Raw genomic sequence first — 24,487 nt, 5'->3', positions numbered from 1 at the left:
CATATTTGAGAGGAGGGAATATCCTATAATTGCTTTGCATCTTGGGGATCCCGAGATTTGGACGAAATCCATAAAGCCTTTTAAGGTCTTGTTTAGGACCGAATCATTTATTATATATTGCATGAAAAAAATCAGAATATTAGAAACCGTGTTTTTACCTTAATTATTTATTCAATGAGCGTTTGTCATAATTTTTTTCTCAATAACCTTTTCTTTCAGATTTAGAAGCTTCTCCATTTTTTTCCCTTATTTAACGAAATTTCTCTAATTTTCCGGCAAAAGGAAATAGAATTTATATAATATTGCAATAGCGTTAAAATAGAGTTTGAGGAGGAGGAGAAGGTACTAACACAGACACGTATAAACTTTTCGTAGTTAAGTTCACCGGGAACGCCTACCCTCATAACTCTCTTCTTCTTCTTCTTATTCGTATCTTCGTCACGATATTATTGGATCGTTGGTGATTGGTTAAGAGTAAGGTCACCAAAAGAAGGGAGCTTACACTCCTACAAGGGCTTTTGCGGCCTGTCCTTATCCCGTGGGGTGGGCTTTACGGATGCATTCTGTATTTTAACGTGCGGTGCCTGCACGCCTCTTACCTCCAATTCCCCCCATATCTTTGTCTTCCCTAAGTGGAGGGAATACTCTCTAGTTGCTTTACATCCTTGATATCTCAAAGTTCGATCGAGATCTAGGGTGAAGCCTTAAGGTCTTTCTTAGGATTGAATCATTTATTATAGGGAAAATGACACAAACAGTCCTTGAACTTTGACCCAATGTGCAATTTAGTCCATGAACTTTTAATTTGTTCAATGTCATTCCTGAGCTTTTGGTACATGTTCAATTCAGTCCCTAAACTATATGAAAATGTTCAATGCAGTCCTTTTGATTAATTCAAGTTCAGGGCTACATTGAACATTTTCATATAGTTCAGGGACTGAATTGAACATGTACTAAAAGTTGTGGTGAAGTCCGTCTCCCCGTGCACGGTAATCATTTTACCATTAATAACAAATCTAACATTTTGATGAAGACTAGAAGGAATGGCGCCAGCCATATGAATCCAAGGCCTCCCCAGCAGTAGGTTGAAAGTCCTTAGAATGTCTACCACTTGAAAATCGATCAGAAAAGGCACATGGCCTATATTTACTTCCAGCTCGATGTCACCGATAACATCTTTCTTCATCTCATCGAACGAACGTACAGTCACCTTTGAAGGTTTGATGAGTTCTTCATTAATCCCCAAGCGATGCAGTGTGCTTAGTGGACACAAATTAAGTGCGGAACCATTATCGATCAGCACCCGTGACACCTCCTTGCCCCGGCATTTGACGGCAATATACAGGGCTTTATTGTGGGAATGCCCGTCAATTGGGAAATCTTCATCAGAGAAGGCAATTTGATCCTTTAGAAGAATGGCACCAACAAAGTCTTCCAATTGTACCTCATTAATCGTCTCCGGGACATGCACCTCATTAAGAAGCTTCATAAGCACTATTTTGTGGCTTTCTGAAGTCTTGAAGAGATCCAACAAAGAAATCTGTGCCGGCATCTTTCTTAATTGCTCAATTACCTCATATTCACTTGTCCTCATGACTGACAACAACTGCTTGACATCTTCTTCAGTTACTTCTTTCTTTTCGTGCTCACCTTCTTTTGGTACATAACATCTTCCCGATCTGGTTATTGCATCAACTTCTTTAGGCGTGTAGTCCCATGGTACACATTTGGTATCAAATTTCTCCTTTGGAGGCAAAGTGATGATCACAGGCTGAACCTCTTTCTCTTCGATCTTTAGTTGACCAATTGGGAGCTCAATGGTAATTGGTTCAACATGATCCTTCTCTTCCTCAAGCCTATCCACTTCATCAAGATTAATCAATAGTGGTGTAATAACGGACACCATGCTTTTGTCAACTTCAATAGTATCCATTCCACCCCAACCGTCAGGCACAATATTTTCATCTTTGGATGCCCATGAAGGTGGTGTACAGGGACTGAATTGAACATTTTCATATAGTTCAGGGACTGAATTGAACATGTACTAAAAGTTCAGGGATGACATTGAACAAAATAAAAATTCAGTGACCACATTGAACATTAACCTAAAGTTCAAGGACTACATTGAACAAATTAAAAGTTCAGGGATCAAATTACATATTAGGCCAAAGCTCAGGGACTGTTTGGTTCATTATCCCTTTATTATATATTGCAAGAAAAAATCATAATATTAGAAATCGTAAAATTACCTTTTAAGCGAAGACAAGACTTGTGGCAGGTATGCTATTCCACACACTAACGGCTCTTCAGGCCTTTTTAAAAGGGACTGTCTTTTAGCCACCAAGCCCCTCTTCGAATTTTGATTCGCACCTTAGAACTGTTTTATAATAGCAGGATCCTAATGCAAAGGGTCCATATCATGGCAAGTGCAGAGTATACTTCCAAGACTAATCAGCGCACGTACATTTGTTTAGAGAATTATACCAGGCAGAAAGGCAGAAGTAAGAATTCTGGGATTCATAATACACACAAGTTTTATTTCTTGAGGAGCGGATTCTGCTCGCCAATATTACAGGCGTGGCCTTTTAAAGGCACGAATACAGACACGACTACATTAACGATTAATTATTGGTGAAGTTCTGGAAATCACCAATAATTTGACACTCTTCAACCGGCCATAAAGGCTTTAACTTATAGAAGACAAGGAAAACTCTGACAAGCGACTGACAAGGGACACATACGACTTTAATTCTAGAGACACTTTTGTTACAAGAGTCCGAAGCAAATGCATTACCCTTCAGTTCTTCCCACAGTGTTCCCTCACCACTCAAATCCTTGGTTCTAGTTCACCATTCTGACCCAGATTCCCAAATTTAGAATTTTGTCTAATGGACTTTGGTTCAAAGGACAATTCAAAGAGTTTGTGGATATCCAACGATTTTTTGCCATCTAGATGCATATACTAGATCCTATCATCCAAACCCTTCTTGGAGCATGTGCAGAGTCTCATTCTAACTTTGTCCTGAAATGTCTAAACCCTTTGTGGAAAAATCTTGACTTTTTCATCCATTTACCTTTCAAGAAAAATGAAGATATCAATCCCAACAAAGCAACTCTTTCGGGAATGAATCCAGATCATTTGATCTTAGCTCAAAAGGAATGCTCAGACTTACTTCGCCAAAGATTAATCGAGCCATCCGATTCTCAGTGGTCTTGTGAAGCATTCTACGTGAATAAGCGTTTGAGCAGAACAAAGAAAAAATGAGGTTGGTTATCAATTACCAGCCACTCAACCAATTCCTCCAAGATGATAAGTTCCCATTACCCCACCGGAATTTGTTATTCTCCAGCTTTACTCAAGCTAAGGTTTATTCCAAATTTGACCTCAAAGCTGGATTCTGGCAATTGAGAATTTGTCTAGATGACAAGCACAAAACTAGGATTTTTGCATCCCCAATCAGCACTTCCAGTGGATGGTGCTCTTTTTGGTCTTAAAACAGCTCTTTCATTATTCTAGAAAGCTATGTACAAAATATTTTAGCCTATTCTGGTAAATGCCCAAATTTACATTGATGAGATCCTCCTTTACAGTCCTGACGAGGATTCTCATTGTAAATTGCTAAGCCAATTTGCTGAACTGATACATAAATATGGCATCATGCTATCCCAAAAGCAGATGATTATTGCCCAACACGAAATTGAATTTCTTGGAATGCATCTTAAGGACGGCACATATTATCCCGATCCCCATATTGCTGAAGAATTGTAGAAATTTCCTGATGAAAATCTTTCTATCAAACAAATCCAACAGTTTCTTGGGATAGTCAATTATCTCAGAGAATTTGTTCTAAAAATCACCAGCTTGGTGAGTCCACTACAACATATGCTAAAAAAGGATGCCCCCTCATGGGAACCTCAACAAATTAAATCAATCAGCTGCCTTAAGGAAGTCATGCAGCATCTTCTTCCCTTACAAATCCCTTCTACTGAAAAGAGAATTCTGCAAACAGATGCCAACGACGAATATTAGGTTGCTATCCTATTCGAAGAAATTGATAACAAACGTAAGATCTGTGGACACAAAAGTGGAAGATTTATGCCAAGTGAAATGCATTATCACTCAACCTTCAAGGAAATCTTGGCAGTAAAATATAGCATCAAGAAGTTTGAATTTCACCTTATTGGACATTATTTTCTAGTGGAACTAGATATGTCTTCATTCTCCCAAATGCTGAAATTCAAACAAAAGCAAACTCCTCATCCTCAACTCCTTAGATGGGCGGAATGGTTTTCAAAATATTCTTTTGAAACCAAACATATAGCAGGAAAAAAGAATGTGCTTGCTGATTTCTTATTCAGGCCAAAAGAATTTGCTGCACCGGTTTCATCCATAAATATGTATGTATTGCGAAATCCATTCGATGGATTCAACCCCATCAAGATAAAACCTTCTTGGCCAAGCAGACAGTACTCGCCAGAAGTTTCTGAATACATCCAGAACAACACCTTTTATGAAAATCTGCTAGCATTAATGTGGAAATATCAACTGCTAATTTTCAGCAGGTTCGGAGGATTAAGTCTCAGACCCAGCGGGCTGTATCTATAATATCCTTTCATTCATCCTATCTCCCTTAATTTTGAAGACGAATTCCTAGAGGAATTCAAGTGGTTTTGTTGGTATTTGTTCAATTTTTATACCATAGCCATTGAATTTCCAACAACCAAAATTATTTTCATTATTAGCAGAATTCTTTTAGGAGAAAAGAAGTTTAAGCATTTGGATGACATGCTTAATTGGTTCAAACTATTAAGAGCTCGGAAATGCATGTTTCAAGAGCAGCTTAGAGCCTGTAGATCCAATCCAGAGTTACATACAACAGTTTTGTTTAGCAGGCCATGGATTTTTATTCGTCCAAATGGAGACGTGAGCAAAACTCTATCTGATGTAGGAGTATCTACCTATAAACCTTAGCCAGTTCCAGAAAAGTTCTACAAAACCCTTCCATGCAAAATCTCGGCACTTCCCCATGAATATAGAGAACTCCAGAGATTTCTATGTCAATACAACCACGTGATACCACTAGAAGTATGGCTAGCCAATTCTAGTAACGTGTCTTGGGATCACCCAGCTGATCACAGCTATCAGGCGATAGTTGATATAGCATTGGGACAATATTATGGCATAGATATGCAAGCAGATATGGATGCTGCTGCTACTTCGAATAAAGCTGTCTCATCCTCATCTCAAGAGGCCCCGTTCTCATCCTAAGCCTTTCAGTCACAGGATCCATGGGAAGGACCATTATCGCAAAACCCATATGATTACAGTAAGCTACAACTAGCACTTAGTCTAGGCGATGACAAAGATAATCTGTCACTGCAATTAGAGAATTTTCCTTAGCTACGTATGCCATCAAGTTCCGCTGATATCGCCTCAAGTTCTGCAGACGTTCCAGAGTCTTCACAAAAAAAGCAAAAGTTTTCGGAACTTCATGAAGATGTGTACCTAGAGATTGCGGAAATTGAACGAATCCTCAAAAATTATAGGAAACAAAAGGATTGAGGCAGTTCGGACAGCTCTGATGATGACAACACTGAAGAACCCATCCATAAATATGATCTCTGAAGCCTTGCCAAGCGTTTTGAAAAAACCAACTCGATGTGTTTGAAAAACCAGCCCAATTTTCGGAAAGTCACTGTTCATGCATTTGTTCGGCACTGTTCATACACTGTTCGACACTATAGCAACACTGTAGCAAGAAGGAAAACGTGCAGAAACAAAGAAAAACTATCGTCTAAGGTGTTTCAGTTGTCTGTAAAAGTCGTATGTGTCGCTTGTCAGAGTTTTCCTTGTCTTCTGTTAGTTAAAGCCTTTATGGCCGGTCAGGGAGTGTCAAATTATTGGTGATTTCTAGAACTTCGCCAATAATTGATCATTTGTGTAGTCGTGTCTGTATTCGTGCCTATAAAAGGCCACGCCTGTAATATTGGCGAGCAGAATCCACTCCTCAAGAAATAAAACTTGTATGTATTATGAATCCTTGAATCCTCACTTCTACCTTTATGCCTGGTATGATTCTTTAAATAAACGTACGTGCGCTGATTAGTCCTGGAAGTATGCTCTGCACTTGCCATGGTATGAAACATGTGCATCAGAATCCTGCTATTATAAAACAGTTTTAAAGTGCGAATCAAAATTCGAAGAGGGGCTTGGTAGCTAAATGACAGTCCCTTTTATAAAGGCCTGGAGAGCCGTTTGTGTGTGGGATAGCATAATTGCCATAAGCCTTTGTCTTCGTCTTCCTCGATTTGCATCTTAGCACCTTTAGCTTCTCCTTTTTTTTTTCTTATTTAACGAAATTTCTAAAATTTTCCGGCAAAAGCAAAATGAAATTTATATAATATTGTGTTGTGAACGCGCAACAGAAACTCAATATCTTTCTCTTGGTGAGATCACTAGGAAGGAGCCTAAGTCCAAACCTGTTAACATATTCAGTTGAACCTACATTCACTCAAAAACTTAGCCAATGAGTTATTGGTTAACTAAAATATATTAATTGCTCTATACCATACTAATTTTTTGATGTGAGATTTTTCTAACAAAACTCATATATGTATCTTAATAATCTCCCACTCATGTGTCAGCTCAATGTTAGGTATGTTTCCTCTTAATCTAGGTATCCTTGTGCATAAAGATGTTTTTCTCTAGACCGAACTATAAAGTCTGTTATTGGATATGCATTGTTACACCACAATACTCACCTCTTGGAAATCAAGCCTGACTCCATCTAGCAAACACTGGAATAGGATTTGGAGCCCCCACTAATCTCGAATTATGAAGTCAGCCACCAAGCCTGCATTGTTACATCACAACGCCCACCGCCCAGAAACGACCAATTTCATCCACCAAACACTAGACTAGATTTGGAACCCCCACCAATTGACCATTAGCTCTGATACCAATTTGTCAAGGAACACATATCAGAACCCCGATACTTTCGCCTAAGGAGGAGATCACCAAGAGAGAGCCCAAGTCCAAGTCCAAGTCCAAGTCCGTTAACATATTCAGTTGGACCCATCTTCGTTTAAAAGTTTAAGCCAATGAGTTGTGGGCCAACTAAAATATATTAATTGCTCTGCATTAGCGATAAAACAGATTTTGAAGAGGAGGAGGTACTGACACGGACACCTATAAATGCCTACCCTCGCAACTTTCCTCCTCTTCTTCTCTTCCATATTTTCATTACGACATTATTGGATCCTTGGTGAAAGGAAGTGTGCTTGCCCTCCTACGAGGGCCTCCATAGCCTGTCCCTATTCTGGAGGGGGCTCCACGGAGACGTTCCTTATTTTAACGTGTTAGTGTTTACATGCCTCGCATCCCCAATTCCGCTTATATCTTTATCTTCCTTAAAAGGAAGGAATACTCTCTAAGTGCTTTACATCGTAGGGATCTCGAGAGTCTCGCTTAGAACCGAATCATTTATATTATATCGCACGGAGAAAATCAAAGTAGAATTACCTTAATGATTTATTTAATAAGTGTTTGTCAATAATTTTTTTTTCTCATTAACCTTTTCTTTCAAATTTAGAAATTTCTCCGCTTTTTCCCTCTTATCTAACGAAATTTCTGCAATTTTTCGACAAAGAGGAAAACGGAATTTATATAATATTCCGCGTTAAAACAAAGTTCGAGGAGGAGGTTGGTGCTAACACGGACACCTATAAACTTCGCGGTTAAGTTCACCAGAAACGCCCACCCTCGCAACTCTTCTCCTTCTCCTTCTCCCTCTTCTACCTCGTATCTTCGTCACGACATCATCATCGTAATCTCTCTCTCTCTGTCTCCCCCCAGTTGTCCGTACCTCTCAATTTGATATCTGCGTTATCTACCGACCTCGCAGGTTGTTGTAATTTCCGCTGAAAATCGGGGGGAATTCGAACCCGCACGCGGCTCAAGATTCTGCGGCGACGGCAGGGAACGATCGGGATCTCGAAGCCCTTTTGATCGGTGGAGGCTCGTCTCCGTTCTGGGTCATCGTTTTGCTCGCTTCTCTTCCATTAGGGTTTACTTTTTGTGGGGGGGAAAAGGAAGAAGGAGGAGGAGGAGGAGGAGGAGCGAGATCAATTGTATTCAGTTGCTTAGTCGATAGGAAAGCAATCTCGGGTTTATAATACCCTGTTGGGGTTTTCCCTTCTTGTGGGTTTCTTGTTGAAAGTTGCAATTTTTTTTTGTAGTTTCGGGCTCAATTTCTAAGTGGATTGCTTCCTCCACGCTCTGTACAAGTGACGACTAGTTCATTGCGATTATCTTTTTCTTGCTTGTTGAGTTCCTTTTGGATTTTCTTGTAGGGAAATTGGTAATATACTCTAAATTTGTGCTAACGTTTCCCTGCCACTCCGTGAAAGAAACTCTGAACAAAGAAGGAAAGGGGAAAAAAAATTTAAAGAGGAAAAAAGAACACAAAAAAGTGAGTATTTGAGGGAAAATCTCAGGTACCCAATTTCTAAATGGGGAGTCCCTTATTAAGCAATCGTGGTAGTGGCCAGCTCTTGGGTATCACAGAACCCATTTCTTTGAGTGGACCAACAGAGTATGATGTGATAAAGACCCGCGAGCTCGAAAAGGTTCTTCCTTTTGCCAGATTGTCTACTTTGGCTGCATGAATCTTGATTGTTCTTTGACAGTTTATTAATCTGTGAATTCTGGTATGTTAGTTTTTGCAAGATGCTGGATTGTATGAGAGTCAAGAGGAGGCTGTGAGTAGAGAGGAAGTGCTTGGCAGGCTGGACCAGGTTAGGTCCTTCATTTAATGTCTGTTAGCTTAGGCAAATGAAAAGTAATTCAAAAGATATGTTGTGCCTTGAGCTCTTTCTCAACTTCCTTTTGTTTCTTTCTGCAAAGTGATATACTGTTTTTGCCAATACATTTGCTGTTGCTTCATTGTATGTGTCATGTAAGAGAGTACTGTTGCATCTGTCGAATCAAATTCTGATGCAGTTTATTATGTTGTGTTGTGGCAGACTGTGAAGATATGGGTCAAGTCAATAAGCCGTTCAAAGGGGCTGAATGAGCAACTGGTTCAAGAAGCAAATGCAAAAATATTCACGTTTGGTTCTTATCGGCTTGGGGTACGATAACCTTCTTCTTATTCTATTAAAAGAGAGTTACTTATCAGGATTAATAACTTTAAAGTTGTCAGGACTCCTTGTTATAATGCTTTGGAAGATATTTGGTTCGTTTTTGGTGCACTATTATGAATTAAATTTTATGATGGATGAAAGGATATAAACATATGATGCTCGTGAGGGAGGAAGAGAATAGTGGCGTGATTTAGTATGTTCAGGTTAAGGGGTTAAAATTGGCAATAATATGTTGCACACATCTTAAATTTTCATTTGATAGGAGCTTGTTTGCTAGTTTGTTTCTTGGCTCTAATCCCCTGATTCTTCTTTTCCATAGATAAAGCTTTTCTATCACTTATTCTTGTCGTGCACCTCTACGGTTGGGCTCTTCCTCATAGGTTTCTTGTACCTATTTTAATCCTGGAAATGCTGTTTAAGATGTGGAAGAGGGGGTGGGGGTGATTCTGTTATTGAATGGTTTTGCTTGAAACTATAACGAGGTCTAGAATGTTGGAATCAAGCTTCTGCTACAGAGCTTGAGGTGAGCACGTACCTGAAGTTATGTCTTATTTGATGTAAGTTTGTAATTGGGTCAGTCTTTCCATGACAAGATGAGTATTTGCTGGGTTGTGGGAATTCTATTTGGTTATAGAAACCTATTGTTTGAATCACATTCCTATAACTGCCTACATATTTATGAGTTTTTCTTTCTTTGCGCTGTTCTGATGTCCCGATTGAGTTTATAGTAAAGTTCAACTTTTCTTTTCTTCTTTTTTATAATTTTAGGTGCATGGCCCTGGTGCGGATATAGATACACTATGCGTGGGACCTAGACATGCAACAAGAGAAGTGCGATCTGCTTTCATGACCTCCATTGCTACAATTTTGCCATTGTTTAATTCTTGTTGTTTGATGAACTAAGGACTGTTTCTCTAACTGCATTCAGGAAGATTTCTTTGGTGAACTACAGAGAATGCTGTCTGAAATGAGCGAAGTCTCAGAACTGCACCCTGTACCTGATGCTCACGTTCCTGTGATGAGATTCAAATTTAATGGTGTTTCGATAGATCTTCTATATGCGAAGTTGTCTCTTTGGGTTATCCCTGAAGTAAGTGACATCTTTGGATTTTGCTAATAATCATGCATTTGGTACTGCACCTCGTCTGAAACTTGCTTTCTCTTGCATTTATCACTGCATATATTAGAAAAAACCATGTGGTGTTTTGGTCAGGTACTTTGTTACCTTTGCTTTAATTACTGGAGTGCAATTCTACATACATCACTATCAGCATTATTCTGCAGATGGTGGACCATTATTCCTTTTTTAAAATTAAACTCTGTAGTTTTCTTTAATACCAGTGGTAGCTCTGGACCTACTCCATTTGTGAAGTAATTTCTGAGACGCACTCTTGGTTTTACCGCATTGGAGAATGGAAATAGGGAGAACATTCCGAAAGTTAAGTATAATTTGGTGGAGGAGAACTCACATGAATAGAAATACGCATGTTGATGACAGTTAGTGTGTAATAACTACGGTTATAGCTTATTTAATCAGATGTAGTAAAGTCAAAATTGCTGCATAAATGTAACTGTGACGATATTGGTGCTTTATAGGGGTGTACAGGAGGTGTAGGACTATACTGAGAACTTCTTCACCTAATGTTGTTCCTATCATGCTTGACTGTGTTATAGTTTACTTTCTAGATTAGTCTGACTATTTGCTTAAAACATTTGAATGACATATTATTCTTGAGCAGGACTTGGATATTTCGCAAGATTCAATTTTACAGAATGCAGATGACCAGACAGTTCGTAGTCTTAATGGATGTAGAGTAACTGACCAGATTCTGCGACTGGTTCCTAATATACAGGTTGCTGTCCATTGAATCTGAATTTTAGGCGCATGGAGAGACCTCTTGGCTTTTACTACTTTGCTGAATTATCTTTCACTAATTGCGTCTCTCTTTCTGGACTTTAGAATTTCCGTACGACATTGAGATGCATGAGGTTTTGGGCGAAGCGCCGTGGAGTCTATTCCAATGTAAGTAATTTTTTCTGCTCGACTTATTTGATTTGAATACTTTGCAGTTTCTCATCTCCTTTTTCTGGTCATGATAGGTTACGGGATTTCTTGGCGGTATAAATTGGGCTCTGCTTGTTGCTCGCATATGCCAGCTATATCCTAATGCTTTACCCAATATGTTGGTCTCCCGTTTCTTCAGGGTCTATACACAGTGGCGCTGGCCAAACCCTGTCATGCTGTGTGATATCGAAGAAGGATCTCTTGGGTTGCAGATCTGGGATCCTAGAAGAAATCCAAAGGACAGGTTCCATATGATGCCGATAATAACTCCTGCATACCCTTGCATGAATTCTAGCTATAATGTCTCTACCAGTACTCTGCGAATTATATCAGAAGAGTTTCAAAGGGGGAGTGATATATGTGAGGTATGATGGTTTGGTCTTCTGTATATGTTTACAGTTTTGTGTTTTACTTGGAACTTTCAGTTATGATGGCTCAACATTACAAATATTCACATGGTATTTAATCTGGGAGGAGTTTAAGTTGATTGGTGCATGGATAGTAATTGACATTGTAAAGTGAGTTTTCCACTGCGCTTTGTTGTGACTATGAATGTTATTTTCCTAGTATCTGTTGGTGGATCATTTCTTCTGCATTCTCTATATGCCTTGATGTTGGGGGTGGATTTGCAGCTTCTGCAGCGGTGCCTCTCTGAAAGAATCCAACTCCCGTGCTGCACATCCCCTCCCCTAGAAAGGAAAAATTAAAACCAAAATGAAAAAAAGGCGAATATGGTTTGGAATGTGATTATTTAATAGGACGTAAATGCTCCTGTTGATTCATAGTGAGCCATGCTCACATGTCCCTTAAATCGCCCAGGTCAATGCATTAGTTGTCCCGTCTTGTTTCACCCCTTAGCACGATAGGTGGACAGCTTAATCTATTAATGGGCATAGGACCTATTTGACCTGTTTTCTGTTATCTCTCTGGCTTTCATGCCTGAAGATAGTGATATGTTAGATCTTCCTCCAGATTTCCCTTGGCCATAAATACGATATTTCTGCTTGGTGACAGGCTATGGAGGCTAGCAAGGCTGAGTGGGATACACTCTTTGAGCCTTTTGCCTTTTTTGAAGCATACAAGAATTATCTGCAAATAGATATCTCTGCAGAAAATGCTGATGATTTAAGAAAGTGGAAAGGTTGGGTTGAGTCTCGTCTACGTCAGCTCACATTGAAGGTGAAACATTTTTTTCTTGATGTTTTCCTTTTCCATATTCTTGAGACATATATGAGTATAATGATTAAGCTGCTGACGTGCAAATGTAGATTGAGAGGCACACTTATAACATGCTTCAGTGCCACCCCCACCCGGGTGATTTTTCAGACAAGTCCAGACCTTTTCATCACTGTTATTTTATGGGTCTGCAACGAAAACAAGGGGTTCCAGCGAATGGAGGTGAACAGTTTGACATTAGGTTAACTGTTGAGGAATTTAAGCGTTCTGTCAATTTGTACACATTATGGAAGCCTGGGATGGAGATTTATGTAAGTCATGTACTGCGTAAGAATATCCCTAACTTCGTCTTTCCTGGTGGTGTTCGACCTCCCCGTCCATCAAAAGCTACTTGGGATTCTAGGCGGGCCACGGAGTTGAAAGCTGCTAGCAGTAGTCAAGTAGATAAATCTTCTGAAGGACAGGGTACTCCTGATGAAATAGACGATGACAGGAAGAGAAAGCGAGAGGAGGAGGTAGAGTCAAACTTAAAAAGTGCGAGAGTTGTGGCTGTTTCACCTTCATCTGCTGGAGAAGCTCAAGAAAGTGTCCTTACTTCTGATGCGACTAATGGAGCTGGGGATATAGGGCATGACGTAGTTCAAAATCACATAACAGGTGGCTCTGCCTATGGGAAACCTTCAGGTTCTGTTGCTGATGAATCAAGTTCAAAGGAAGCAGAGAATCTAGCAATTGAAAAGATCACATCTGTATCATATGTTGCCTGCCAAGATTTTTCCCAAGAACTTGATGAACTTGAAGATGATGTTAAACAGAAAGACAAATATGAAGATACGGCTAAAAATGAGAAAAGCCCGCCAGTGGTGTCTTTGACATCAAATGTGGCAGCAACAGCAGTAACGTCTAGCAATGGAACGAGTACCTCTGGTAGTTTCTACACATGTGGGGATTTAGAGGAGCTCGAGGTAATCTCTGCTGACCTTTCTTGGTTATACTCAGGTTAGAAATTATCGTTCTGTCATTAATGTGGAGAGGTTATTTGGTATGAATTTTCAGCGGTTGCACACATTGTTCTTCTTTTAGGTGGGCCCTAAATGTGTCAAGCTTAAAATAATTGTTTGAAGATGCTGTCATGCTTATTTCCCCTGATAAAAGTTTTACAGGCAGTTTTTGGGACATTACTGGCAGATCTTGAAAACTCTCTTTTCTTGTTGCTTCTTACTTTTGTTGGTTTTGTTTGCCTGTATCTTATGTTTTCTCTTGTTGTCTGCTCTTTCCTGCCCAAGCCTGCTGAACTTATGGCACCACCATCAATTGTGAATCCTCCAGCGCCTCCGGCACAAAGGAAACCGCTCATTAGGTAGATCACCTTTGCGCTTTTGGTTGAGCTGTTGTCTTGTTATAGGTTCTTTAGCTTCTAATGGTAGCATTCGGAAATCGGAAATGTATCTGCGAGTAACTGCTGGATATAGGAATTGGGGGTATTATCCTAGTGTAACTAGTCATCCACCACATGGGGGAACTTAGGGCCTCTCCTTTTTTTTTATGCAGATGGAGCTTGACTTCCCTGGGAAAAGCTACAGGAAAAGGCACTTGAGGAGTTCAAGCATCAGCTACACAAAGCTTGCATGGTAAAGCGGCTCAAACTGTCGCTTGGACAAAGCTGCACCCATGCCAAATCATTGGCTCAGCTTTTCTGTGTAAAAACTGAACAGAAAATTTTGCTCCCTTGTATTCCTCAAGTAATTATAAAGAGATCATAATTTGTCAAAAGCCTCTCCAGAATAATTGACTTATATCATGTACATTAATATGTAACTTCCTCCTGAGGACCTTTCTTTTTCATACCGTAATGGAGAAAGATATTATTAATGCGCGGCTCGGTGTGGTTGAGAGATTAATTCTTCGGTATTTTTCTGTCGTTTCTTTGTACGCTTACTTGTACCTGCATGTTGTGCGACAATGTGGGAAACTTGAGCACTTTGGTTTTCCCTCGATGCTATATCGTTCCTGGTGATGGTGCGTAAAGCTCGCGGTGTTTCACAATTGAAGAAACAACCCTCTTTTTTGATGGGCATTCAATAAGGAAAAAGGTCTACAGGATGTGTGCTTGTCCGCCATGGAAGCTTAAGTAGGCATGGTCTGCGTACGCTAGGCGCATCTTTGTAGTGGATTTTTTGTTACATACGGGCCTTTAGTTGGCACTGTCGGAATGGTAACTGTACATGTCTCGTGGGTCGTGCCCAGGGAAGAGGATGGTCTCCAGCTTGCAGTTTGCGCTAGTGTGCCTATAAGATAAGCAGTCGAGTTCCTCTTGGACAGTCTATTGTTAGCTTTGACATGAATCGAATCGAGTCAGTTGTGTTCAATTGATCCAATGGTTGAGCTAAGTAAGATAGGGCATGAGCTACTTGCTAACTCACTGACCACGTCACTAGTGCTTTTCTTTACTTCTGCCGGTGTTGGTTGCTCTAGCTTCTTGCCGATCGCACGATACGATACGGCAAAACACGTAGCAAGTTTAAAATAAAAAATTGCATAAACTCTAGCGGCCGGACCACAATCGTTCCTTTTCTGATTTCGTATCTATTGAGCACTCGCGGACATTCTCAACAAGGCTTCGTTCTGAACATTGCCTAGCATAGTGACATTGTTCATCTCTAGGAAAAAATAATGTTTCATGCTGGATCTTGTTCAAGAAAACATCAAGGAAATTAGTGGACCAACGAAGCAAGTTGCCCGAACTTGGACGCAGGTCCTGGTGACATTCAACAGCTACGAAGCTCAAATGAGTTGTGTGGTTGTCTTCTATTGAGGCATGGGTATAAACAGACAAACCAACTAAAACAAAAGCACAAGAACTTGGACAAGAACTCCCTGGATTGGCATCTGAACATCATCTTTTGTCAATCATTAGAAAAACTACCAGATTGGCCACAACCATGGCGCAAGATTGGCCCACCCTCTGCACAGATTTGCAAGGAAACATGAATATTATCTTTGCATGCTTGTGTCAGATCTCTCTCTTCTCTCTCTGTCTCTGTCTCTGACCATGTAATGTGAAGAGCTCCTGTCATTGGCGATGTATCGGTTTGAATCAAGACAAGAAATTGTTGATAATGAAGAAAGGGCAAGAAGATACATGTTCGCAAAGCTATTACATGACACCTTTTATCTAATGTCAAGGACTGAACACAATGCAAGAGGCTTATCTGAAATCCACCCTCCACTTGTATTTTATTAACGACTCTGGACCACCTATTAATCGACTAAATATTTTTTTAATGTACCGTTTGTTTTTCGTATAATTTGTGATCAGTAACACCAAACTACTGTTTATTATATTACTTGGAAGCACTCTTTAGCGCGATGAATTATTGAATGTAGCGAATCTCATTTGTGTTCAATAGTTTTGACCCATCAATAAATGCTTCGTAAGTAGAATATTTGTTTCTTTTTTTGTTTTTTTTTTCTGAATTCGTATTCACAATGGGCTGTATATCAATCGTTGATCATGTGGCCCTGAAATGGAAAATTTGTCCAAAAAAGTCTTAAACCTATTACACGGCAGCTAATTCAATTTTAAACTTTTCAATTGTATTTTGATAATTTACCAAATTAGTCCTAAATCTTTTAATAATTTGCCAATTTAGTCATTTTGGTCAATTTTCCCCCAAATCGTTGATGTGCCGGTCTAATCAGCGTTGGCCATCCTATGTGGCACAGCCGGCGCTAAGGTGGACTATTTTTTACATTTTAAAAAAAATTAAGAATTTTTTTTATAATTTTTTTTTGAATTTTTTCCTTTTCTTTTCTTCTTCCACTGGCCGATGAGGCTCAACCCTCGCCAGTCGCAAAGCGTGGCTAACAAGCCAAAGGCTGGCGAGGTAGACCTAGCCAACCCTTGACAACCGGCCAAAGGATGAAGGAAAGAAAAAAGAAAGAAAAAATTCAAAAAATTTATAAAAAATTTCGAAAAATTAAAAGAAAATAAAAAATTATCCACGTTAGCGCCGGTCTCGCCACATAGAACGGTTGGCATTGACTAGATCACCACATAAGCGATTTCTAACCAAAATTATCCGAATTGACTAAATTAGCAAATTGTTAAAATGTTTAGTACTGAATTGCCAAATCATCATAATCTTTTGGACTAAATTGGCACAATTGAAAGGTTTGTGACTAAATTGGTAAGTTGTCAAATATTTTAGGATAAAATTAATAAAATCGAAAGATTTAATACTAAATTGGTCGCCGCACAATAGATTTATGACTTTTTGGACATTTTTCCTGCCTTATAGAAGGTAAGAAATAATCTTAAATCAAGAGTAATCCCACATTTAACCTTAATAAATGTTGTGTGAATGGGTACTTTTGTCTCGAAGCAAAGTGAAACAAAAGACAAAGAAGAAGAAAAAGAAGGTTAAGAAATCATTTTAAATCAGGAGTGAGACCCAATACCGACAGAAATAATGTGGTCAATTCAATGTAATAAGAGTGTCAAGAGCCAATCAAATGATGGAAATAGTGCGGGCCAAATAAAAATTAAACAAAAAAATATTGATCCGGTCCAAATGATCCGGGTAACGTGGAATCAAGAACCGGACCAATATTCACTTAGTCTAAATTTTGGGAACCGGGAACAGGGAACCGGCCGGTTCGGTCCCATCCGGACTGTTGCTTTTTACTCACCTCCTACTAATCAACATCGTCATCATTGTCATCACGGTGGAATGATGACAGATAAGCCTATTAAAGAAAGCTCAAAATGGCGAACTTTCCTCCATTGAAGCACAATAGACGATCACCTCACTTTCTCCATTACTCTCGTGTCGTTAACCTTTCCCTTTTCCGTCCTCTTTCCCTCCCCTTCCCTTCCCTTCCTCTCTGGATTTCCGTTTCGCCGTTTCCCCATCTCGCCGATCACGCACAGAGGAAGAATGGAGGAACAGAGGCTGGACTACGTGTTGGTGCCGCTCGGGCTGCTGATACTGGGGGCGTACCACGCCTGGCTGCTGGTCACCATCTTTCGAAGCCCAAGGCGCACCGTCATTGGCCTCAACGCCGAGTCTCGCCACCAGTGGGTTCACTCTCTCATGACCGTCAGTCTCCCTCCCTCCCACCAATGATTTTCGCTTGAAAGAGTAGAGCCTTTTGTTGGGTCATGCGTTTTGGGCTCATCCCATCTCCGTGTGTCGTCTCAGTGTTTTGTTTGGCTTAATGGGTGTTTAGAATTTCACGAGTTCTCTGTGATGGGCACAAGCAGAGCTCTGTGTTCAGAACTTGAAGATACTGGGATACTAGAACAGTAGAACTGCCCCAGACTAGGAGAAAAGAGGGAATAAAATGTGAACTTGGTGTATGCCTTTGTTGTAATTCATGTCGAGTTCAATCTATGTGAGAGGCCAGTAAGTACTACATGTATGAGAAAGCAATTGCTGTTCATCTGCTCAGAAGACTAGCTCCAGAACTTGGTGTACCTCTTCTAGTACTAAGTACCAGTCCTTTTCCCCGCCTCAGATTACTTGTCCAGAGTTGCGTTATAGGCATAGATGCCCCCCGGATGCGTATTTTGACAAATTAAAACTTGGAGGAAATAAAAGTGACGGCCGATACGGTTTAGTTCTCGATTGCCTTCAGTTCTGCTTTATAGACAGGTGAACCTTTGGTTCTGCTTCAAAGACAGGTGAAGTTTTGTCGGTCCAATCGCGTCCAGTGTTTGGCCGCAAAAAATAATTAAGCGTTTCGGTACTGTTTGGAAGAGCTCATAACAGATCCAGAGAGAATATTCAAGTCACTGTTCAAAATTAAATCAGCTTGTCTATGCTACTCTTCCATCTACGGAGAAATGCTCAGCCTATGATACCTGCACTGTCTTGCTGTGATTTTTCTTTCTTTTGTCCAAAGTATCATTGGTAAGTTACAAGATTGGAGAAGCAGAACAAAGCATAAACCTATTTTTTCAGATCAGAGGATGGAAGATAGTAATGTGATGCTGACGTCTGTTATTTGGGGCACAGCTATGTTTCTGTTCAATCAATATATTCATAAGTCATGCATGTATATCTCTGTTCAATGCGAGAGCAAGACCCAATTTGGATTTGACAAAGTATATTTCAATTAACTCCAAATTCTAGTTCGAAAATGGCATCTTGAGAAATATCAGCTGGTTTGCAGTTGCGCAATTATGTTGTGTCTGACTTTTTTAAGTGATACATCCATTTTGGTGTTTCAGGATCCCCTGAAGAATGGTGTCTTGACCGTCCAGACGATACGCAACAATATTATGGCATCGACACTCTTGGCAACGACAGCAATCACTCTCAGTTCACTGATCAGTGTTTTCGCAAGCAGCTCATCCAGCTCTACTGCCACAGCTTCACAATTGGTTTACGGCAACCAAACCGCTATGATAACTTCTATAAAGTACTTTGCTATACTCGTATGCTTCCTTGTCGCTTTCCTCTGCAATGTGCAGTCCATCAGATACTATGCCCATGTCAGTTTCTTGGCCACCCTGCCTACATCCCAAGGTAAAAAAGATTCCATTGAATATGCCGCCCGGAACTTGAACCGGGGAAGCTTCTTTTGGTCCTTGGGATTACGGGCATTCTATGTGTCGTTTCCTCTCTTCCTCTGGATCTTCGGGCCGATACCGATGTTTGTCTGCTGCGTCATGATGTCATTTGTTCTTTATTTCTTGGACACAACTACCAGTTTTACGCGGGAACTGCATAGTCACTCACTGAAAGAGGAGATAAAGCCCAACGATCTGGAGTCGTCAGTTTCGTAAGTGCTGATGGTAATGGATAACTCTGTCGTGATTGAATGGTTATTAGCCTGTTACGGCTGAATATTTATTCCATAAGGGCTTATTAAAATTAGTGATCAGCATCATATTGACTGCACTTTGGTTGTGGATATTGTGTGGACGGAGAGGTTTAAATGTAGCTTCCATTTTTTACTATTTGGCGTTCTTTACTTTGCATATACCTGTTCACAGTAAAGAAGATGGGAAGAGCTATGGAAGTATATTTGCTTTGTGTGTGATATCATCTTGTAATTGACAATTTCAAAACTAGGCATTCAGTGCTTCATACAACTTTTATAAACCTTAGGTTCCTCAACATGAACTTTTGAATCATGACAAAACAACTTGCTTCATATGTAACTTGTGAATGCTTGCGACTCTGTTCTTGATTTTTTTTTCCATCTCAGGGAAGTGAAAAAATTCGAGGATTTCCATCTCCACTGTCCTCTACTCAGAGGGAAGAATCGAGGCTCAACCTCTGGTGTCACTGGTTAATCGGCAAAATCTCATGTCTTTGCATATATAGCGACGTCGTTCTTTTTTGATCTCTTTAGGTTCGCATCGAAGCACGATATCATTGTCTCCAAACCGAATTTGTTCTGGGCACACTTGCTCTCAAATCCTTTCCTTGTACTTCTTCATGCTTGGCTAGATGCATCTCCTCAGTTTAAGGCATTTCTGATTTCCGATGGTGCCATTGCTTAGACCATTTATCCATCCTCAGCCTCTCAGCTTCTCACACCTTCTCAGTTGATATCTTCTCTCTTTCTCATGTTGCATCATTCCGGTGTCGATTATGTCAATTGTGATAGATTTGAAATTTCACCACTTTTACTTGATTTGATTCTGCAAGTTGATCATTCGGGGTTATGAGTCGGAAACCATGGAAACTAAAGATTCTGCACAACTTTTGCATCGACTACTTTAAGTACACAACTTGGACACAAACCTTTACCTACAGGGTCACATTGGCGCAACCGGATGAATATACTTAAACATGCAATATGGGAGAGCGATTGCAAAGCGCGTATTTTTATACCGGTCAAATGACGAGCCGACTGATCCAACTTATGTCGTGAAGTCATATTATGAGCTGATAATCAAGTGCAACATTTAGAGTGATCATTTGAATGATTATCTTTTCATCTCTAAACGGCGACAAAACAAAGAAGAAAGTTAAAGAAACCGTAACCAATGAATTAACGATAGAGAAATGTGGAGTGTAACGTACATATATTTTGCACCATAACCATTATCGTGGAGCTTAATCATGTACCATAGACAGCTTAAACATTGTCTCATGGATACATCTTAGGAAAATTATTCAACTATTAACACCAGTTTCATCAAAGAATCATAACCTGCCGCGTTCTAAAATGTTCCACACTTTCTTCTTGTTCAGATTTGCCATGTAAAACCAGCGTTAGAGCAATCTCAAGTCTGTTAACCCCTCTTCTCCACCACAGCCAACGAATTTTAAACACTGTCCCTTTTGATTTCCTAAATCCCGGTGTTCAAATTTTTCATGTTTGAGCTACAGAGATTTTGGCTCGCGACTTACACGGTTCATGAGCTGAGCAGCGTAATGATTTCCACATCATAATTGACCAAAACCAAAAGATAATGTTTGTAGGGCCTGGGGAGCAATGTCAAACAGACTAGAGCCTCAAAAGCAATCTCTTCGATTTTCGTAAAGCATGGTCCATGCTCTAAACTCATAGCACTTCACGTCTCGATGCACCTCTTTGACGAAAATGGAAGGCCTATAGACAATTTCTTTTCTTATAGACCTATAGTCTGTCAGTCAATCTCTATATAGATGTAGATACTACGAGAAATCGCATTCCCTGGGAAACCTAGCACACGCCATTAGACTGTATTAATCATAAATTGAAAAGGGCGAGCAATGAGAACTAGAGCGGAACAATTAAAAAACCTACATGGGGTGGAAATCTTTGTCTACATAAATATGACTATCGGTTTTGTCATGATATTCTTTCACTTTCATGTAATTTTTAGTGGCAAAATCTATCCCATAAATATGTCAAGGCACGTAAAAAAAAGTATAAATCAAAGTGAAAACGTACAGCTGAGAGGTCTTGAAATGCATGACCAATCATCAACTTGGGGATTCCGAGGTGATGATAAGTGGAAAATGACAGTGATGACAATAAGCTGAGTGAACAAGGATTCTAAGATACCTTTCTTTACCTTTAATCTTGACTTTCCTCAAGTACTCTCCATTCCATAGCGTGCTTGTGACACTCCAATCGAAACACTAGCCCAAGATTTGCATGCATGCTAATTATTCTGATCTATCATCAGTTAGGGACTTAATGTTGATTAGGGTGATGGATTTTCATTGCAAAACCCCGCCAGCCAGTGTATTTTCTGCAGACAATGTGAATTTAGCAACAAGTGTGTACGAATGAACCAAACAAACTGTTGTAAATGCCTCAAGGCCGCTTGTGAAAACTAACTTCTCTATTGTCGGTGAGTGATAGATGAGAGTCCAGTTAATATTACCGGAAGTAGCAATACTTGCATACATGACCTCCCCTCTTCCTCATGAAATTCTCTGCGCCAAAGCTGTTAGTCTGGCTCCCGAATGTTTGGGATAACATCATATGCCAGTTCACTACAAAGATAAAAAAGATAGACTTGTAAGCTCGAGTTGATCATGTTCTATCTACCCCCAAAAGGATTAAGTGTAAGTGTAGGTAAAAACAATTTATAGATTGCTCCCAAAGCTTAGTTAAGCTTCTAAGCTAGCAAATCGAGCACACACTTTTGCCCAACATTTGCAGATGCTTTTCCTTTATCATAATCGCAACAAAGAAAAACGGGAAGAAAGAACAAACCTAACCCATTGTACACTGTCACTATTACAACACTGTCATTGTAACTTGTAAATGAATGTCTGATGCCAATGATGTTTCAAATTAGCATTGGCAGTTTTCAGAACAATCAGAAAGAATAATCTCTGACCACACATGTACTTAGACTAGGCACCTCTCCCACCAACCATGTGGTACTTTGGTATCCATACTAGCTGCTTATCGTTTTGTTGGCGAATCATCCCCAGCTACTTGTAATGTGAAAGTCAAAGCATGTATTAGTTCATCAGATCGATAAAAGAGGCCATTTATAACTCAATGAGATGGAACCTATGCATCTGAACCATGATGCCTTGGTGTGCACACAGCAATTTAGAGTACGCAACTTATACTGATGGTCTGGTATCTGATTATTCTTTCCCATCCATTTAGTAGTTCGATTTCTTTCCAAGGGAAGCAATACCCGATAGAAGATGGATTTCAATTACATGTGAAAGAGCATAAAAGATCAGAGCCAAAGACCTACAAAACAATAACCAGCTATCACAGATGTAGTTCTTGAAAATAATTATGAACTTCAGGAATTTTCCACCTGACCATGAGCCCTCATAAACTTTAGTGGGTATCTTCAATTCGTTCTCTATGAACAAAGGCTGACTTTAAGATTTTAGTAAACGCTTCATCATCTGTGCTCTTATTTTTTACTTCAATATTGTATACAAGCTTCCATAGATCTGTATTGAGTGAATCACTTACTGAAAGCTAGTTGTTAAGGTGAGAGCCCCAAACTATATAAACCACGCATTACCTTCAATTTGTAATCTAAGTTCAATACCTTGCAATTAGGATCAGAACAGAAAACTGTCTAAGTTGCTCTCTTCCTTCCTTCTCCAGTAGCGGACTGCAAAAAGGGAACTGAAGAACAAGGTATAAATTATACATAACTCAAGTGAGTGAGGAATAATTAGCTTGTTCAAAGAAAAAAATGTTCAGCGCGCAAGAAAGGCCTAAAGCTTGAATGGTGGACAAATCCCAAATTAGCTAGATTTCACTGAACAAAACAAGAAAAATAATAAAAAAGAAAACCCATTTCGAGCATGTCATCAAAAGGACATATACACAACAAAACCATATGGAGGAAATATGTTAATGAACTGAGAAATAGAGGGGCGGAAGAAGGTGAGATGACAGAAGCATAAAGAGCACAAAGGAGTGAGATGCAGAAACACTCTCCAATGGCACATCCTCATCTGTGCTCTCTATCTTCTGTCAACAACACCAGTGTACCTCTCTCTTTCTCTTTCTCTCACAAAAATCAAAACAATTTTAACAAGTTAAGCAGAAAGGACAAAAACAGGCAGCCTTTTGATGATAGATGATCTTCTCCTTCTCCCTGCTGGCTAGCCACTGCCTCTAGGGTTTCGGACGATAAAAGTGAAAAGGAAGTTAAGTTACTTTATGAGGAAAGGATAGGGTTTCTTGGGTTGGGAGATGATGACCTGTGAGAGACTCCAACAGGCCGTAGCTTCTATTTATAGTAAAAAGAGGGAATGGAAATTAGTTAGATTCTGGTTTTTTAGTGTATATAGCAAACAGATTCGTCTTCTCTGGACCATCTCTATTTTTTTTAACCTTTTCTTATTTTCAACGAATAGTAAATAATAAATATCTTGATAAATTCTCAATAAATCATACTCAATTCACACCGTACACTTCCAACATTAGGGTAGGCCCACATTGTGCCGACACTTCGCTCGATCATCGCTATGTCTAAGGAATAACGCTACAATTTTACTAAATGATGTATTAGATTATTAATGACTCTCTAAAAAGTGTGTTATATTTAATAATCAATAACAGTCTGACACATCATTTAGAAAATCAACTTTGTAAATCACTTTTAAGTATTGGTTGGCGATGACCTAGCTTTACTTTAAAAAAAAAATCAAATTTTAGGGTTTGAAGGTAGGTTAATCCACCTGATCACTCGTAGGACCTAAACTGTTCACTCTTCTATTGATTTGTGAGAATCGTGAAGAACTTTATTGGATCATTTATCAGCTTATCCGACCAAGAATTCAATGGGGGCGTGATTAATGATTAGGTATCAGGACAAATTATTGAGATGTCCATGGACCCTAGGAATTTTCAAACTTTCACTTTCCTATAACAACACCTTTCCTAGTGGGTGAATTGCTCAAGAAATAATACATTTCACCAGAATGATGTAAAGGCATCTAGACAGACCGCTCTTTCATTGTCGGGCAAGATCTGATCTAACATCCTCTAGCTATTAAGACAGCTCTCTCTTTCTCTCTCTCTCTCTCTCTCTCTCTCTCTCTCTCTCCCGTTTTTCATTTTCTTGATTTCTTAAAGATAGATCTTTATGGAAACCCTAATGGTCCCTCCACAAGCACTAGAATCTTTGCAAGATGCTACGTGGTTGAACAGCAA

General features: G+C 39.6%; 2 protein-coding genes and 1 long non-coding RNA gene across 6 annotated transcripts; 2 read left to right on the top strand and 1 right to left on the bottom strand.

The window, feature by feature from the left end:
- Window positions 1-7,701: 7,701 nt before the first annotated feature.
- LOC115680375 (nuclear poly(A) polymerase 1) lies at window positions 7,702-14,257 on the top strand. Of its 3 annotated transcripts, XM_056314618.1 has the most exons (13): window positions 7,702-7,826; window positions 7,905-8,628; window positions 8,719-8,796; window positions 9,025-9,132; window positions 9,913-9,975; window positions 10,073-10,234; window positions 10,884-10,997; window positions 11,105-11,167; window positions 11,245-11,574; window positions 12,224-12,388; window positions 12,478-13,350; window positions 13,672-13,745; window positions 13,937-14,257. In XM_056314618.1, the coding sequence occupies exons 2-13, from the start codon at window positions 8,512-8,514 to the stop codon at window positions 13,980-13,982; spliced, it is 2,193 nt and encodes a 730-aa protein (XP_056170593.1). In that variant the 5' UTR covers window positions 7,702-7,826; window positions 7,905-8,511; the 3' UTR covers window positions 13,983-14,257. The 3 variants fall into 3 exon arrangements, 2 of the variants coding, with proteins under 2 accessions (XP_056170593.1, XP_030460037.2); XM_030604177.2 differs by having other exon boundaries at window positions 7,708-8,628; XR_008817202.1 differs by having other exon boundaries at window positions 7,717-8,628; window positions 12,478-13,384.
- A 2,869-nt stretch (window positions 14,258-17,126) lies between these two features.
- Window positions 17,127-19,352, top strand: LOC115680353 (uncharacterized). 2 transcript variants are annotated; one of them, XM_056314983.1, is made up of 2 exons: window positions 17,127-17,465; window positions 18,621-19,352. In XM_056314983.1, exons 1-2 carry the CDS (start codon window positions 17,154-17,156, stop codon window positions 19,176-19,178), a joined length of 870 nt encoding a protein of 289 aa, XP_056170958.1. In that variant the 5' UTR covers window positions 17,127-17,153; the 3' UTR covers window positions 19,179-19,352. The 2 variants fall into 2 exon arrangements, with proteins under 2 accessions (XP_056170958.1, XP_030460014.1); XM_030604154.2 differs by having other exon boundaries at window positions 17,183-17,487.
- Window positions 19,353-20,458: 1,106 nt separating this feature from the next.
- Window positions 20,459-23,522, bottom strand: LOC115680356 (uncharacterized). The gene is made up of 2 exons (XR_004005637.2): window positions 22,869-23,522; window positions 20,459-21,834 (listed from the first exon to the last, which is right to left on the bottom strand). It is a non-coding gene; the product is annotated as an uncharacterized LOC115680356 (long non-coding RNA).
- Between the last annotated feature and the right edge of the window lie 965 nt (window positions 23,523-24,487).

Source organism: Syzygium oleosum, unplaced genomic scaffold (assembly GCF_021117445.2).
Source record: "Syzygium oleosum isolate NSW1041296 unplaced genomic scaffold, Sole_v2.1 Sole_v2.09, whole genome shotgun sequence".
NCBI lineage: Eukaryota > Viridiplantae > Streptophyta > Magnoliopsida > Myrtales > Myrtaceae > Syzygium > Syzygium oleosum.
This window is presented reverse-complemented; position numbering and strand designations above follow the sequence as displayed.